General features: G+C 37.2%; 1 protein-coding gene across 10 annotated transcripts in view; it reads right to left on the bottom strand.

Moving 5' to 3' along the window:
- Positions 1 to 18,685, bottom strand: part of VEZT (vezatin, adherens junctions transmembrane protein) — an 80,462-nt gene that overhangs the window by 32,386 nt on the left and 29,391 nt on the right. For 3 of the 10 annotated variants that reach the window (XM_032298290.1, XM_032298299.1, XM_032298356.1), the window contains exons 2-5: positions 17,576 to 17,707; positions 12,075 to 12,164; positions 6,236 to 6,411; positions 2,710 to 2,985 (exon numbers count right to left, since the gene is read on the bottom strand). In XM_032298290.1, the coding sequence (XP_032154181.1) occupies positions 2,710 to 2,985; positions 6,236 to 6,411; positions 12,075 to 12,164; positions 17,576 to 17,707 (674 nt within the window). Of the gene's footprint in view, positions 1 to 2,709; positions 2,986 to 6,235; positions 6,412 to 11,018; positions 11,062 to 12,074; positions 12,165 to 12,692; positions 12,766 to 17,575; positions 17,708 to 18,685 lie in introns of those variants that run through there. The other 7 variants (XM_032298317.1, XM_032298310.1, XM_032298322.1 and 4 more) reach the window with 6 other exon arrangements.

Raw genomic sequence — 18,685 nt, 5'->3', positions numbered from 1 at the left:
ATTTTATGTTCAGTTTTCAAAACCTACATCCATAGGAAATATAAAGACCTTAATTATCAACACTTTCAAATATACATTCACATATGTTCATTACATATGTTACTGATCATATTTTGGTCACTTGTACAGAAATAATACTGTATAGAAATACATTCTGTACATTCATAAAAGTAGGGCAAAATTACTTACCCACCTGCTGCCACTGGCACTTACCTACTCAAAATGAAGTAGGGCACGTGGAAAGATAACAGGACCAGTGGCCAACAGGGGAATGCAAGTAGAAAGGCAAAGTAAGTGTTACTACATAGTAGCATAGCTACTTTCAAAGCTGTTCAAGAGGAAGCACATTTGATGGCACTTCCCATAAGAGTATGGGGAGTATCTAATTTATAAAAATGACATACAATGTATTACATTTCATAACTTACAGTATGCATGAGTAAATACCTGGTTATCAGATAATTTTTTTCACCTAAGCAGTAATCTTTCCCAACAGTAAAACAAAATACTGGCATTTGTAAATTCCTTATATTATAACCACAAAGCTATAAAACAAGACACTTAAAACTTTAAAAATGTTAAACCACACTAAAATGTATTCAGGCATTAAACATCTATAAAAAGAAAATTTTTAAAAAATCAATAAAAAGCATAGGATGATGACTGACAGGCTTATGCTAAGACAAGGGAATTAAGGAAAAAAGGCTTCAATTATTTGCTAGAGAAAACAATTTGAGGCAGAAACAAAAAAAGCATTCATGATTCCAATATATGGCACTACTGCTTGTGCTCCATTTTACTAAATCAGTTTTAAAAACTAATTTTGAAAATGTCTAAAAAATCATGATTCAAGATTTATTATTCCTCATTTTTCAACCCATTATCCAGTTAGATAGAGACAAAAGGAAGCACAATTTCTTCCAAAATGTTTTCTCCCTATCCGTCAACTGAATGGGTAGAAGGCATAATCTGGAGGTAAATCATGTCTAACTGGCCCACTTTACCTCTTCATGCAAATTCCATGGGTATAGGTAAAGTTGGAAAATGACACAAAGCACAGAATCCTCTATACATGCCTAGCCATTAGTTGAACACAAAGCCACTTTGTTTAACCAGTCAGTCCTCTCTATAAAATAAAAAGGAACTATTACTTAAGTGGGATTTTTTTAAACTTTTAAAATTTGACATTCAAACAACTTAAAATATGCTATCCTTTAAGTCAATAAGAAGTAGACTTAAACTAATGGAAGGACAAAAATCAACAGATGCTAAAGACTTTTATACTTTATTTTTTTTGAGACCAAGTCTGTTGGCCAGCCTAGCAGAATCTGTTGTCTCTAGTTCTGTTGCCCAAGCTGGAGTGCAGGGGAGCAATCTCAGCTCACTGCACCCTTAACCTCCTGGGTTCAAGCAATCCTCATGCCTCAGCCTCCTGAGTAGCTGGGACTACAGGTACATGCCACCACATCTGGCTAATCTTTTATTATTTGTAGAGATGGGGCCTCACTAGGTTGCCTAGGCTACTCTTGAACTCCTGGGCTCAAGTGATCCATATGTCTCGACCTCCCAAAGTGCTGGGATTATAGGTATGCGCCATTGCACCTGGCAGACTTTTATACTTTGAGAAGAAAGAGAAATTATAAAATCTGTCTTATGTCTTGGAATTGTGTGTAGACCACAAAAGAGTAAAGAACAAGAAAACTACTGGGATTCTTCCATTTCTCTGTTCCATGATTTTCTAGAAACAGTGTTTAAGTCAAGATTGTGTAGTATGCTAGAGCAGAACAGAGTGAAAGATGTGATGACTACCAGAGGTTCTTCACTCCCTCTTTTCATGATTTTCTAGATACAACTAATTAAGAGCTGTGAATGTTCTTTACCATACACTTACTTTATCCCACCTATAGATTGCACAAGTTATATAGGTTATATAAGTTATTAACTATGCTAGCATACAAGTGCCATCTGTTAGTGTTTGGCAGGTGTCCAGTGTACTGCAAGCAGGCTTTAGAATCAGATGGAATGGAAATTAATATTTACCATTTATAATTCTATGCCTTTAGTTGTATGCAAAAGCGACTAGCATTGTATATGGAACATAGTTGGTGCTCAATAAATGTAACCTTCCCTTTAATAATAGATTAAGTAGCTAGTACATCCTACAGCTTAATATACTTACAGCTAGGTTGGTGAATATTTAATTTCCTGTGAGAATGGGAAACATCACTGTTTGCATGATATTCACAGAGTATCAGTGCTGTAATATCTGCTAATATTTACCTAAACAGTTATTAGTACATGTCAGGAGTTTTCAAAATGAATTTATAGCAGATATGTTTATCATAAAAAAGGCATTTGAAAGGGAGTAAAGGGAGCAAGCATTTACTGGGTAATTATTTCGTGTTAGGTTCAGTATTAGACACTATATATATATTATCTCATATAATCACATGGTAACATGCAGAAATACTCATGACCTCCAAAATACATTAGTTTCTGAAAGTAGATAAGCAGAATCATACTACATATTAAATCTAGCACATAATATATTTATTCCTTCACTTAGCAGTTAATTGACTTTGGTAAATACTAAAGAGAAAAGCACTTCTTTCCTATAAATGCAACACAGGAATGAAAATAGTTAATAAATATTCTCCTTTATGGAGTAGAAAATAATCATTTAAGAAATAAAATAAAAAATGAACTCACAGTGTAAATCCTCTGGAAATCACTTCGGTTTCTTGAATGAGACGTAAAGCTTTTCTCACGAGGTTAGTAAAAGCTCGGCTGTTTGTGGCCATATCTTCCAAACGAACACTGTATTTTTTTAGGGTCATTTGTAGTTTGGCTGTCCTCCATAGTCTCAAAGCTCTTATGACCAAATACACAAACAGAATCACTCCCCACACCAGCCAGGAAGACACAATCCACCAGGTGGGAAGCATAACAAGCAAGCTAATGAAGGCAAATAGCATTGAGACATCCCTGGGAACAAGAAAGGAAGAAAATGATAGCCATCAGATTAGAGAAAGAAAGGTGAGTTACTTTAATCAGTAAAAGCAAAATTTAAATTTAGGTTTACTGAAGAGATAAAATGCTAGTCTCTTTGTAAAGCATAACTTAAAAAAATACAACATTTAAGAAGGTGATGTGAAAGATTCTTAAAATACCTCGCAAAAGACAATAGTGCTTAGGTATTAACATCTAAGCTGATAAGTTTAAGTAAGAACATTAGAAACAGGTGTCTTCTGCAATCAGGTAAAGCTGATTTCACAAAAGAAACTCAGAGAACTTCTCTATAGGTGGTAATTGAATGCTGGGCAGCACCAACGAAAGGCCTAAATATACAGTCTCCAGACTACAAATACCACCTATCGCCTGCAGGATAAAACCAAACTTCATTAGCTCAGCCTACATGATCCTTCAGAGGCTGGCCCAGATCACGACTTGACTCAGATCAGCAACCCAGCCCTCAACTCCAAGTATTGTAAACCAAAACATCTCTTCCTTCTCTTTCCTTTTTGCCTGGTGTCATCTTATATTTAATACCAAAACCCAATCCTTCAAATTGTCCTCTTGACACCAAGTCTTCAGTGAAGATTTTACCAAAAGCTTGAAACAATTGCTTCTAATTCTAGCCAACCCCTCTTCTGTGACCCCAAAGCAATTGTTACATTTCTCTTTATAAAATAAAAATGATAATAAATACAAAAATAGGTGTCTTCTGAAACCACTTTTTAAAAAAATATAAAAGATATGGAATCCTTAACCTAAAAAGCAAATTAGAGATTTTAAAATCCAATTTTATAGATCTAAAAGTAAAAATACTGTTTCAGAGATATCATAAATCCCTTTTTCCTAAAATCAAACTTTATTTGTATAGAAACACATACTATATCAATAATATGTACACCTTTTTCCAATTAGAAATTATATATACTTGATGAGTAATTGTTTGAATAAAGTCCTCAAATTTTAAATAATCATCATTATTAATTTGGAATATACATACTTACCACAGACCATGATATGGACAAACTTTGTACTTTTATACTGCTTTAATTGAAATAAAAATATATACACATTTTAAAATTCATGTCAATTACAAATCTAACAGACTAAAATACATCTTTAAAGCAATAATGCTTTGGTGAAAATGTGTCTATAAAAGAAAGGCGGGGCCAGGCACAGTGGCTCACACCTGTAATCTCAGCACTTTGAGAGGCAGATTTGGGAGGATCACTTGAGCCCAGGAGTTCGAGACTAGCCTGGGCAACACGCTGGGACCCCGTCTCTGAAAAAAATTCAAAAATTAGCCAGGTGTGGTGGCATGCATCCGTAGTTCCAACTACTCAGGAGGCTGAGGTGGGAGGATCACTTGAGCAGGCTGCAGTGAGTTGAGATCACGCCACTGCACTCTAGCTGGGTGACAAAGCAAGACCTTGTCTCAGAAAAAAAAAAAGAAAAGAAAGAAGGGAAGATAAGGGTGATATATCTGAAAATAGCTGAAAAACATCTTTGGAAAGAGTTATAGTAATACTGCAAAGAAAATCACATGCAAGAATGTTTCTTATTAAATATTTTCCCTAGCCAGGTACAGGGGCTTATGCCTGTAACCCCAGCACTTTGGGAGGCTGAGGCAGGCAGGTCACTTGAGGACAGGAGTTCAAGACCAGCCTAGGCAACATGACAAAACGCTGTCTCTACAAAAAACAAAAATTAGCCAGGTGTGGTGGCGTGCTCCTATAGTCTCAGGTATTTGGGAGGCTAGGGTGGGAGGATCACTTGAGTCTAGGAGGCCAAGGCTGCAGTGAGCCGAGATTATACCTCTGTATTCCAGCCTAAGCCACAGAGTGAGACCCTGTCTCAAAAAATAAGTAAATAAATAAACATTTGCCCTAATTTCATTTAGAATCCTTTACTTTTTAAATGACACGGGTAATGCCATAAAGCAAAATCTCATCATATATTTTTATATATTAATAGTAAGCTCTAAAGTCATTTATAGGTCTCATAGTTGCTTGGTTATATTTGTGGTTAAAAGAAATAGTAAAGTAGTAAATTCATAAAAACCAAATAAAATAAAAACCTATGGTTCCTTCTATCAGCTTCTTAAATTCTCATATTTTTGAAGAATAAGATGCTTTACTTCTGCATGATCATATCTAAGTGACTGCAGAATGAAGCATTTGTCAGCGTGACAGGAAAGGCATAAATCCAGAACCTTAAGGCCAATGTTACTGCCTATATAACTTGAATAGTTTGAGCAGTGATCTAGTGCATTTCTTGACTCATTCCTCCCTTCTATGTCAAATTTAATAAAGTACTTTAACAGAAAGAAGACATTAATAATTCTTTATATATAATCCCTTTTTGTTACACATTCTTTTTTTTTAAAATAGATTATTGGGACTTCTGCTCTAGACCCAAATAGTTCAAGAGGTTGAAAAGTTCTAGGATGGTCTGAATCATCAAATCATGTTCCCTATGATCTTTTCTCAGCGAACACAGTCAGAATCAACTGTCTACTTCCATGTCCCATTCTATTCTTGGTGTCTATAATATGGTTATGATAAAACCTATTAATTATAAAGAAACATAAAGAACAATAGGTTTGCATGCACACTTATGCATAGGTATATGGGTAAAAGAAATTCTTTTTTTGTTTAGAGATAGGTTCTCGCTCTGTTGCTCAGGTTGGAGTGCAGTGGTATGATCATGGCTCACTGCACCTTCCAGCTCCTGGGCTCCAGTGATCCTCCCACATCAGTCTCCCATGTAGTTGGACTACAGGCATATGCTACCATATCTGAACTCATTTTTTAATGTTTTGTAGAGATGGAGTTTTGCTATGTTGCCCAGACCAGTCTCAAACTATTGGACTTAAGCAATCCTACTGCCTCGGCCTCCCAAAGTGTTGGGATTATAGGCATGAGCCACTGCATCTGGCAGAGTAACTTTTCAGCACTTGTTATGCCCATTTGCTAGGTTGCTGAGCACAGAACTAACTTCAATGAGTTGGAAGTATATAATAACCAAATTGGACTTTTTCCTAGCTTCACTTTAAATAGCATTTACTTTAAAAAGGCACTTTTTTTTCCCATATCATTACTTTAATTCTACTGCTAAATGTATGGAATGTTTATGCCTTTATAATGGAGAGCATGACGATGGGTTTCCTCTGCTAATACTCTATATGTAAGCAGTCAAAGAATAGGTGTTTTTTGGACAGTACCAAATATTAGGGGTTGCCAGGGAGCAAAGTGTTGGAAGGTGTCCATTTTCCTGTTGTTGAGATTGTCCTGCAGACAGGATACTGGGATCAAGTAGTTCAATCAGCTCCACATCCTCTTGTAACAGGACTTCCTGTTGCAGGATGGTATGCAATGAGTCGAGTCGGAATCCAATATCCTTGCCATTAAAATACCAGAAAAGAGGTATTAATACATATATAATATTGCATTAAATGCTAAGCTCCTAATGTGCTAATAAAATTTAGTGGTGTTTATTTTCAGAAGATATTTCAAGAAGAAACAACAGTCGAATCTACCTTCAGTATGATAGATGGACTTTATTTTCATTGGACATGTGAAACAATAAAGATCAAGGTAGACATTATTGAGTCATCAGATGTAAAATACAAATTTTTAATAACAAGATGTAAAGTAATTACAGAATAACAAACCTGTCTAGTTAAGCCTAATTAATTAAATTGCTAGGGCACAACATGAAAAATATAATCCTATAACATAAAAAATGCTGTCTCTGAAACTGTAACAATATAGCCAATATTTAAGAATTTTATCAGCAGGATCAAGGCCTCCTAAAAATAGATATGGAGATATTTAAAAATATATTATTAAGGAATGTAATGTAAAATCACACTAACATTTGCATAGCACTTTATAGTTTACAAAATGCCTTCACATATACCAGCTCATTTATTCCTCCCTCTCTTCCTTCTGTTCATCTATTAAGGAATATATTCTATAAGCCAGGTACCATGCTTGACACTGAAGACACTAAATGAACAAGATATATAAGTCTCTGTCCCTAAAGTCCCAAAAAGTAAACAGTTGCAATATAACATGCAAAGGAGTGTGATGAAATACACCCAGAGTACTATGAAAATGGCATAAAGGGACCAAGCCTGTAATAAAGTCAGAGAAAGTAAGAGGGGTGAAGCCTGAGCTAAGTTTTAAAGGATGAACAAGAATTGACCAGACGAGGGAGTTGGAGAAGTGGGATGATACAGGATAAAGGCCTTTCTAATTTGAGGAAGTGTGAGTTGTCTGATATTAGACGATATTATTAATAGATTGTGTGCAGAGTATACATGGTAGAGAGGTGAGAGATGAGGTGCACTGTTAGCGCAGACAGGTGAATTCTCAAAGCAACCCTGTGATGTACCTCATCCTCCTCTCCATTATATATGGGAGAACACCAAAGCCCAAAGAGATTAAGAATTTTGATTTCAAATCCTAAGCATTTGGTAGCTGTGTTTCCCTACATATAGTCTGCCTCAAAAGAAAATTTAAAGTTGTATTTCGTATTAAATTTAAACAAATAGAGGCTGGGTGCAGTGGCTCATGCCTGTAGTCCCAGCACTTTGAAAGGCCAAGGTGGGTGGATCGCCTGAGGTCAGGAGTTCGAGACCGGCCTGGCCAATATGGTGAAACCCCATCTCCACTAAAATACAAAAATTAGCCAGGCGTGGTGGTGGTGGTGGTGGCCTATGCCTACAATCCCAGCTACCTGGGAAGCTAAGGCAGGAGAATCTCTTGAACCCAGGAGGTGGAAGTTGCAGTGAGCCGAGATTGTGCCACTGCACTACAGCCTGCGTGACAGAGCAAGGCTTCATCTCAAAAACAAACAAAAAAATTAGTACTGCAGTGATCCTATTATATGATCAAAATAAAGAGAACAATGGACAAGCCCATTTGCAATTAAAGTAAGTCCCATTAGGTCTACGGTGTGAAGGCAACAGGTTTGCTCTTCTTAGTTAATTTAATCATTCCCACACCACACATTCCAGCCGTAGCTGATCACAATGAGGACTTCAGTAAGAATGTGGTGAACCATAAATCAAACTGAGCCCATGACCTCTTGATCAGGGTTATATGCCACTTTTAGAGAAGAAGATTTTTAATATTAGGTGCATTTAGATAGATTTTATTTACCTTCAGTCCAAAAAGAGACCATCTTCTCAATGGAATGTTGATCCTTCTTTTAGCCTGATGTGGCTTTTTTAAAAACATCTACTGACACACTCTGCATGTACCTCTGCAGCACTTTTATGTCACATATTTGAACAATTGTCTCTTCTCTCTTCCTACAATTCTGATTCTAACATTAGAAACCACTTAACTATTTGACATACCACCCCACTTTCATAAAGACAGGGCAACACAACTCACTTTATACTATTGTTCAGAGGGGAGAAAAAGGAGCGCAGGGAGATCAGGCACTGTAGCTTTTCAAGTAATCTCTGAAATCGATCTTACTACTTGGTTCCCCAATTCGACACAGCCCATATTCAATGCAAGTATTAAAACTCAAACTTTTGCTACAAAAGCTTTAAACCATACCTTTTATGAGACTTCTATGTACCTATATAAGGTAAGTTTAATGAAGCCTAACTAGATGAAGGCTAAGGCTTACAGAGAGTGGACAAGCCATTAATATTCAACGGGAGCACTCTCTCTTCACAGATAGATTCTGCTTAATCAGTTACTCACTTTCTTCAACACCATTCCCTGGCATCAGACTCATGTAAAACTGGGGTAACACCTCCCCAAAACCAACCTTAGAGGAAGTATTAAAATCATTAGGAATATCTGATTCAAGAATGTGACAAAGCAGCCAGGTGCTGTGGTTCACCCCTAAGTGCTTAGGGGTTGCCAGGGAACAAGTGCTCAAATCCAATCCCAGCACTTTGGGAAGCTAAGGCAGACAGATCACTTGAGGCCAGGACTTCGAGACCAGCATGGCCAACATAGTGAAACCCTACCTCTACTAAAAAGACAAAAATTAGCCGGGTGTGGTGACGTGTACCTGTAGTCCCAGCTACTTGTGAGGCTGAGGCACAAGAATTGCTTGAGCCCAGGAGGTGGAGGTTGCAGTGAGCCAAGACTCCAGTCTGGGCAATACAGCGAGACTCTGTCACAAAAAAAAAAAAAAAAAAAAAAGAAAAAGGAAAGAATGTGACCAACGAACAACCTACAATCATCTATGCATTCAAATAAACTGGAAAGGTACCAAAACACTCCAAATAACTAAAACAGTGTTATGTTAGTGATTAGATTGCCTCACACAGAGGAAAAACTTGAACTATATTCTGATTATTATAGCTGTTTAAATTGAATCAGGTTAATGAATTAAGTTTCTCAGGGAAAAAATATTACTCTTTGATTTTAAAAATATGAACTGCAGAAAACTGTGTTACAATGTAACAATCGAACTTTCATAAAGACAGGGCAACACAACCCACTTTATTATTTACTTATTTATCACCTCAAATTAAGAAACATGTCATGACAGTTCTATTTGGACTGGGAGGTCCAGATCGAGGTCTCAAACAAATGAAGAAATTGAAAAGGTACTAATTGTGATCAACTAGCAGGTATCACCTGCATAGCTAGAGGTTCTATGCTCCTAGGAGGTATACTATGTAAACTTTGGCGCATTTTCAACAAGTCTGACTGCCAAGCTTTGTATCCTTGAGTGTCTAGCTTTGTATCCTTGCTCCACAACTTAAGCACATTAATAAGCTCTCTGTGCCAGTTTCCTCTTCTGCAAAATGGGGATAGTAACAGTACCTACATTATAGGGTTGTAATGAGGATTAATTCAGTCATTATCTGTAAAATACCAAGAGGAGTGTTGGGCACATAGTAAGCACTGTGTTAGCTGTTACTGTTGTTACTATCTATGCAATAATTAATAAAGGAAAGCACATGTTGGATATAATACAATACAAAAACTTACAGAACAAAACATAATTATTGCTAGATTGATGCAGAAAATAAGAGATACAATAGGCTGAAGTTTTGGGAAAGCTTTGAGAAAAAGCTAAGAGTGCTTATTGAAAAGATTCCAATGGATCAAGAATAAAAACAGAAAGAATTCCATCACAGTATAAGAGCACAAACATAGACATACAGAATAAGTATGGAATAAAGGAAAATGAAGACTGGGTTCACTGATACATATACTGGTGGACAAAGCTGGAAATATAGGATAGGACCAAATTATGCAGACTCTAGCGATGAGGTGACGAATTTGGACTTGATTTGATTGATAAGATCTTTCTAGGATCTAAATAGGGATGTGGCATGAGAAAGTGCTTAGGAATTCCTTTCTGCCTGGATGAAATGAAAGGGTATGAGAAGGCACAGATAAAAAATTAAGAGATTTTGATTTCTTTTTCCTTAGGGATGAAGAACGGAACTTATTCATGTGTCTGTATTCTTTAAAGATCTTACACACTTTGTAATATCATGGTGCTATTGATATAAGGATCAAATGAGATAACATGTGTGAAAGCACTTTATAGGCTAAAAAGCACTTAAAAAGTGCTATTACCACTACCATCATCATTGCTATAAAGGAGTTTTTTTTAATTCTTAAGAAAAGTACTATAAAAATGAACAATAAGCAAAATGTTTTGCTATCACAGAGCAATTGCAAATATTCTTATAAAAGAGAAGAGAGCCTGCTTCAATATCTGTATAGCTAACAACATTTTAAATATGTCACAATCAAGGGGAAAAAGTCAAGCAATCTCACACCAAAAGCCAACTTGGCAATTTCTTGTTCCATTACTAGTAAACTATTCCTTATGCATGTATTCTTATAGTTCTCCATAATACAGGCACAAAAGGGATGCATACAGAAGCTGGCACTTTATAGTGAAACATCACATGAAACATGCGGTCAGTGACACAGAACCAAGAATGAAAGACCAGGCCTAGGCAGACTATGACTTAATCACAGAAAAATGTATACAGATCCATATACCTTACCACAGTCCTAGTATCACTGAAGAATGAGAGGGCTCCACCTGGATAAAAATGACATTCTATGTAGATGATAAGACACTTCATTGACCTTCTCAATACACCTTCAACGAAGATGAAACCCTGAACAAAGAACTTGACAATTTGGATTGCTAAAAAAGTAATTTTAGTCAGTCAAAAAATAATAATTCTTGAGCTAGAGAGGTTGTATGCTATAGCAGAAAGAGCAGGGGCTTTGGAACCAAGAGCACTGGGTTCAAATTCTGGGTCGATCACTATCTAGCTCTATCACTTTTTAGCTGAACATTTTTAAACAATTCACTCAGTAAGTTATTAAAGCAAACTGAATTATCTGAACCCTGGTTTTCTCACTTGTGAAGTCCACTAAATCTTACAGTGTTGTTTAGATTACCAAATCAAAATGTGAAAGCACTTTGTAAACAATCTCTTTACAAATGTTAATTTACAAGAATGATAATTCCTAAGGTCTCAGGCCAGCAGAGATCCTGAAACCTACTTATTCGCAACTACATTACTCCTTCTGGGAGCCATGAGAACCACATAACTTGAATTTTTAAATTATACTCCCTGAATTTTGTATTGTTAGGATGTCAGAAGGTTGAAGTATTCCCCCTCTGGAGTTCTGTTAACAGCAGAAAGTAGAAAAAACAAAACCTCACAAAAATCACAAAGACCCTTAAGGTTGACTGTTTCGAGTCTTTGGGAAATTCTGTGATTTAACAGATTGAATTGATCCCACTAATGACATATTCCATTACCTATGGAGAGGAATACCTGTCAATGGAGGAAGAGGGCAGTAGTAAATTAGCAATCTAACAAAGTTTCAATAACTGTCAGAATATTCTATTCTGAGTGGCTAACAACCTCATATAAAACTATCAACAATGCCAGTAAGCCCAAATTAAAAGACCCTGAGCAGAATCTCTAATACAAATCAATTATTTCCCAAACTGATAGTAAAGCAAATTCTGATTGACCAATTCTTTCACTAATAACCAAGAACCCTGAAAAGTGACAAAAAGAAGTGACCACTTACCAACTTGTGAAGTAAGTCATCTTTCTTATTGCACTGAGAAAAAAAAATCCAACTTTTGATGGTTTCAGCCACTTTTAACAGGGTGCCTTGCTGAAGGAGATGAATGACATTGTATAGGATTATTAAAGCATACACAAACAGCAGAAAAACTTCAAGTTACTTACCTCCAATCAATCAGAATTTTTATCAGAAAAGGGAGAAAAAAATTGTCCAGGTTATATATTTTGTCAATATGTCTCAGCCTCCTTATTAGTTCCCAAATTTTGTTGCACATCAGAATCACCTGGAGATTTTAGTTAGAAACATATTCTTGGGCCCCCAAACTAAACATTCTGACTCAATAGATTTGGAATGAGGCCTGAAAATCCAATTTCTAAAGAGCAGGCAGAAGTCTTCCTGATGCAGCCCATTTAATCTGGAGACTATGTACTATCTATGTCAACATGACAATATTATCTACTTCAGAATGAAAAACCATAGGGTGGTTACAAGTTCTGAAATATTAAGACCATTTCATTCCACAACTCTAAGTCAAAAAGATACTTTAATCATTTTAGAAAAACTGTAACATATTGAAATAAAAGCTTTACTATTGAATCAACCAAAAATTCAATTTACCTTAATAGCCCATTCCTTGAGCATGCCAGTAAGTGGAGTTTATATTCATTGAGAGATTAATATATCCCAGGTACTGCAAAGGGTCATGGGAAAAAAGATAAATACATGTAACTGCTGTTTTCAAGAACTTAGTATAGAAGAAGAGACAATATAAAGAATTACAAATCAATGTAAAGTCTGAAAAAGTGTAAGAGGAGGTCAGAGAGGAGATAACACTGGAGCTGAGCCCTAACAGATAAGTGGAAATTCAACAAAGAAGGGAAGAATGGGCCAAGTGCAGTGGATCACGCCTGTAATCCCAGCACTTTGGGAGGCCAAGGCAGGTGAATCACCTGAGGTTGGGAGTTCGAGACCAGCCTGACCAACATGGGGAAAGCCCGTCTCTGTTAAAAATTAAAAATTAGCCAGGGGTGGTGGCTCATGCCTATAATCCCAGCTACTCGGGAGGCTAAGGCAGGAGAATCGCTTGAATTCAGGAGGTAGAGGTTGCAGTGAGCTGAGATCACGCCATTGCACTTCAGCCTGGGCAATAAGAGCAAAATTGCATCTCAATAAAAAGAAAAGAAGGGAAGAACATTTCAGTCAAGGGAAGAGGATGAAGGAAAGAGTCATGAAAGCACATGGCATGGAGATGGCGGCATAGTCCAGGACAGTTAGGACCCAAGAGAAGATGGAATTAGTAAGGAAGTTAAAATGGTACACGGAGATAGGTTTTAAAGGATCTTAGTCTTATATACCATAATAATATGGACATCATTCTGTACATTGTGAGGAGCTACCAAAGATTTTTATGCAAGAAAGCGAAACAATACAGAAAAATAACTGGCAATAGTGTGGAGGCTATACTGGCAGGGAATGACTGTAGACAAGAAGCATGATTAAGAGGATATTTAAGGCTGGGCACCATGGCTCACGCCTGTAATCCCGCACTTTGAGAGGCTGAAGCAGATGGATCACGGGGTCAGAAGTTTGAGCCCAGCCTTGCCAACTTAGTGAAACCCTGTCTCTACTAAAAATACAAAAAATTAGCCAGGCATGGTGGCAGGCACCTGTAATCCCAGCTACTAGGGAGGCTGTGCAGGAGAATCACTTGAACTGGGGAGGCAGAGGTTGCAATGAGCCAACATTGTGCCATTCAGCCCAGGTGACAGTGCGAGGCTCTGTCTGAAAAAAAAAAAAAGATGATGTTTAATAACCCAGCTAAATAACAACAAAGGCCTTTAAATTAGGTAATGAGTACAAAAAGGATCATGAATCAGAGTTAGATTTAAGAGACATAGAAGCTGACTTGATGTATCACTTGATGACCAAAGCTATGCCATGCAATTGGAAATGGTATGGCAACTGAGAGGGTGGTGATTTGGGACTATTAAAAAGAACATTTTTTGTTTGTTTTGAGGGTGTCTGAGGAAAGTCCTATTTTAGACAAGTTGAATCTGAGCTTTGTGAGGCACATGCAGATGAAAACGTCTAACAAGCATCTGGAACTCAGCAAAGCCTGGAGAATGGACATCAGTGGCAAGAAAGTATATGAGATTCCCAGGGAAGACATCAAGCCAATAAGAAGCCAGCTGCTAAAACTCTATGGAATGAATTTAAGAATAATCACAGGAAAAGACACCAGAAAAAGAGACAGAATGTGTATTTATGTTAAGAATACCAAGGCAGACTACTTAACAACTACTAACAATCATATGCAAAAATAAAGTTAAAAAAGAGAGGGCAATTAATGCTAAGGATAGTTTCATTAAGAACTCATAGAAAAATGCCTTTTCAAAGGAAATAATTGATACTTCACTCCTTGAACAGAATTTTGGGAGCAATTCTAAACATATATTCCCTGACAATGAGCTAAACAATACAACAGCTTTCTAAAATTTAGCTGTCTTCAGATTTAGAAAAAAATTGGCCAGGCACAGTGGCTCATGCCTGTAATCCCAGCGCTTTGGGAAGCTGAAGCAGATGGATCACTTGAGGTCAGGAGTTCAAGACCATCCTGGCCAACACGGTAAAACCTCGTCTCTACGAAAAACAGAAAAATGATCTGGGCTTGGTGGCCTGTGCCTGTAATCCCAGCGACTTGGGAGGCTGAGGCAGGATAATCGTTTGAACCTAGGAGGTGGAGACTGCAGTGAGCTGAGATCATGCTACTGCACTACAGCCTGGGCAACAGAGTGAGACTCTGTCTCAGAAAGAAAAAAAAAAAAAAAAAAGGAAAAAAATTCATTTTAGAAAAATATAGATCCTACAGTTTAAAAGATTGTCTTAGAAATGTGCAATATGGTTGGGTGCCTTGGCTCACACCTATAATCCCAGCACTTTGAAGCGCCAAGGGAGGAGGATTGCTTGAAGCCAGCAGTTTAAGACCAACCTGGGCAACACAGTGAGTGGCAATTTTTAAATCTGTACAAAAAAGAAAATTAGCTGGGCATGGTGGCACATGTCTGTGTCCCAGGTACTTGGGAGGTGGAGGCGGGGGGATCACTTGAGCACAAGAAGTGAAGGCTGCAGTGAATTGTGATCACACGACTGCACTCCAGCCTGGATGACAGAGGAAGACGCTGTCTCTAATAAATAAATAAATAGGCCAGGTGTGGTGGCTCACATCTGTAATTCCAGAACTTTGGGAGGCCAAGGCAGGTGGATCACAAGGTCAAGAGATCGAGACCATCCTGGCCAACATGGTGAAACCCCGTCTCTAGTAAAAAACACAAACATTAGCTGGGCATGGTGGTACACACCTGTAGTCCCAGATACTCAGGAGGTTGAGGTAGGAGAATCTCTTGAACCCAAGAAGCAGAGATTGCAGTGAGCCAAGATTGTGCCACTGCCCTCCAGCCTGGTGACAGAGTGAGACTCTGTCTCAAATATATAAATAAATAAATAAATGTGTAATACGAACACAAAACAAACTTTCTAGACATACGATAATTTTTTTGAGATGGGGTCTAGCTATGTTGCCCCAGCTGGTCTCCAACACGTGGGCTCAAGTGGTCCTCCTGCCTTGGCCTCCCAAAGTGCTGGGATTATAGACATGAGCCATTGTGCCTGGCCTGGTAATTTTAAAAAATATCCTGTGACAATGTTTTGTTGTTGTTATTGTTGTTGTTTAATGGTGTGACTATATTTTTATCGTTCTTCAATTTCTGAGGGGATTCAATTTTAAACTCTCACTTGATTTATTTATAAACTAGTGGCATTCCTAGATATAAAAATGCTTGCCATAAATGACAATAATACCTATAAAACCCAAGTTTGTATCAAAACAAAACAAAATCTTAGAGGTTAATGACCATCTGCTGTTCTAAGACTATCCCCTAGCCATTCTTTGTTTTGTGGTGCCAAGTAACCTCAAATCCAAGCTTATTAAATAGCCTATTGTATGTATCTACTAGGTTTTGCTTTCAAACCCCTTCCCAGGAACATTCATACTTAAAAGGGGTACAGGGAAGAAATGGTATAAATGGAGGACTAGGAAAACTGGTTCTGATCCATGTGTGTTCTAACTCTAACTCTTACCTCCTGGGTGTTAGTCAAAAAAATCTCTAGTATTTACTTGGCTGCTGCAAATAGGCCAGCTTGGTTACCTCACATATTAGGTGTTTTTGTAAGAAGATTGAGGGAAAGGCTCCTTCTGCCAATCCATGCTTCCCTACCTATCACAGTGGAGTAAATGACTAATTGAAAGCTTTAAATGCTCCTCTCAATAGTGATAAAACACTGATTAAACTAGAATGCTCAAGGAATGAGGAAATCTGGTTATATTTTTTATATTAAATTATAATTTTTTTAGTTAAAATTAAAATGTACTAGAAATGCACACAGAGGTTAAGAACATAAACTCTGGACATAAACTACAGGTTCTAATCCCAACTCTACCATTTATAAGCTATGTAACCTACAGTAATTTATAATCCTCCTATGCTTCAGGTGTCTCATCTAAAAATAGAGTAAATTTCTTTCTTTTTTTGCTTTTTTTGAGACAGAGTTTCGCTCTTGTTGCCCAGGCTGGAATGTAATGGCGCAATCACAGCTCACTGCCACCTCCACCTCCCAGGTTCAAGCGATTTTCCTGCCGCAGCCTCCCGAGTAGCTGGGACTACAGGCACCTGCCACCACGCCCAGTTAATTTTTGTACTTTTAGTAGAGACGAGATTTCACCATGTTGGCCAGGCTGGTCTCTAACTCTTGACCTCAGGCGATCTACCCGCCTCGGTGTCTCAAAGTATTGGGATTACAGGTGTGAGCTACTGTGCCTGGCCTATAAATTTCTTATTTTAGTAAACATGGCTTGCAGAACATAAATATATCTAGAAAATGCATTTTATAGAACATAATTAATGGAGATTTTTCTAGTATCTCGGCCTGACAATGCTGGACATCGACTATGAGATATTTACTGTATAAAAGCATGTAATTCTATAGATAAAAAAGGCACCAGAAGTTATATTCACTCCATTATATACCCCTGAAACTATGTTTAAGAAATATCAATTTGCTTTCTTGTAATTCACGCTGTTTTTTTTAAAAAAAGATTTAAAGAGAAAAAATCCAGTTGGTAGAGGATTCCTATTAGTTGTGTTCTCATTAAAGTTTTACTGTATTTTTCCAGTTTCACTTGGATAGCATCAATGTTTAAACGAACAATATATTTTAATTCTTCACCAAATTAATTTCCTCATTGGATATAAATCACCTACAAAATATTCCAAAGCAGTAAAGATTCATGTTTATCTAAACAGAAAGTGTTGTACTATTGACGAAATAAATAGTCTTACTTAGGCAGTGTAAGGAAGGACATGGAAGTGCTTAAGAAGTATCTGAATAGCCAATAATGGAAAGTGGAAAAGATTCAGCCATAAAGAATGAGCATGCTTTCTTACTTTTGGTAGGACTCTTGTAGGAGGCTTTTGTTGTCCCTCTGTTGTGCATTGTTCTGTTTTTGGTGACAAGGAAGAACATATTTCAAAGTCTGTGTGTCCCAGATCTTGTAAGTACTGGTAAAGTGGAGAATTCTGAAAAAGACATAAAACAAAGCAAATTTCAAGATCATTACTATTTCAAAAGTTTCAGAGGCCAAATTCAATATGACTTCACTATTGTGACTATTATATCCAAATTCTTTAAAGCTTCTTCTATAAGAACTGAATTATCTGTTACAATACAATGCCATTTAACACAAACAAATCAACAAACAATTCAACAGAGGAACCCCAAAAAAGAAAAACTCTAAATAAAATACACAGATTTTTTTTTAGTGAGTACCAGCAAGAAAAGATGAATTTAAAAATATAGATTGTGAAGTAATTTCATTGCCCAAATTTTTATAGTCTTAGAGTAGACTGCTTCAAAATAGCTAATGTTAGTTATAGATAGTTTATAAGACAATGTTATTACTCAAAGCCAAGAAGAATTAAACAGTGATTACATTGTGTGAATTATAATTTTATAATCTCATCATATGCCTTAAAGCATTCAAGCACAAATATGTATTCTCTACCATATGCTCAGCGCTGTGAACAAACTTAAAAGTCTTCAAGAAAGTTACCTTAGATAAGCTATATCTCACATATGCATATGGCAAATAGGACAGAGTATGGCTAACAAAAGCATTAGAACACAGAGGTTAAGAATACAATCTGCTGGGCACAGTGTCTCACACCTATAATCTCAGCACTTTGGGAGGCCGAATGGAATGGATCATCTGAGGTCAGGAGTTAGAGACCAGCCTGGCCAACATGATGAAACCCTGTTTCTACTAAAAATACAAAAATTAGCCAGGTGTGGTGGCATGTGCCTGTAATCCCAGCTACTTGGGAGGCTGAGGCAGGGGAATTGCTTGAACTCAGGAGACGGAGGTTGTAGTGAGCCGAGATTGCACCACTGCCCTCCAGCCTAGGCGACAAGAGTAAAATTCTGGCTCAAAAAAAAAAAAAAAAAAAAAAAAATACAGTCTAAGGTTCAAATCCCAACTGTGCCTCTTACTAGCTTTA

This window comes from Sapajus apella, unplaced genomic scaffold, assembly GCF_009761245.1.
Source record: "Sapajus apella isolate SASKATOON/1434 unplaced genomic scaffold, GSC_monkey_1.0 scaffold2, whole genome shotgun sequence".
NCBI classification, from domain to species: domain Eukaryota; kingdom Metazoa; phylum Chordata; class Mammalia; order Primates; family Cebidae; genus Sapajus; species Sapajus apella.
Note: the sequence above shows the minus strand (reverse complement) of the source record. Positions and strands in the feature narration are given on the sequence as shown.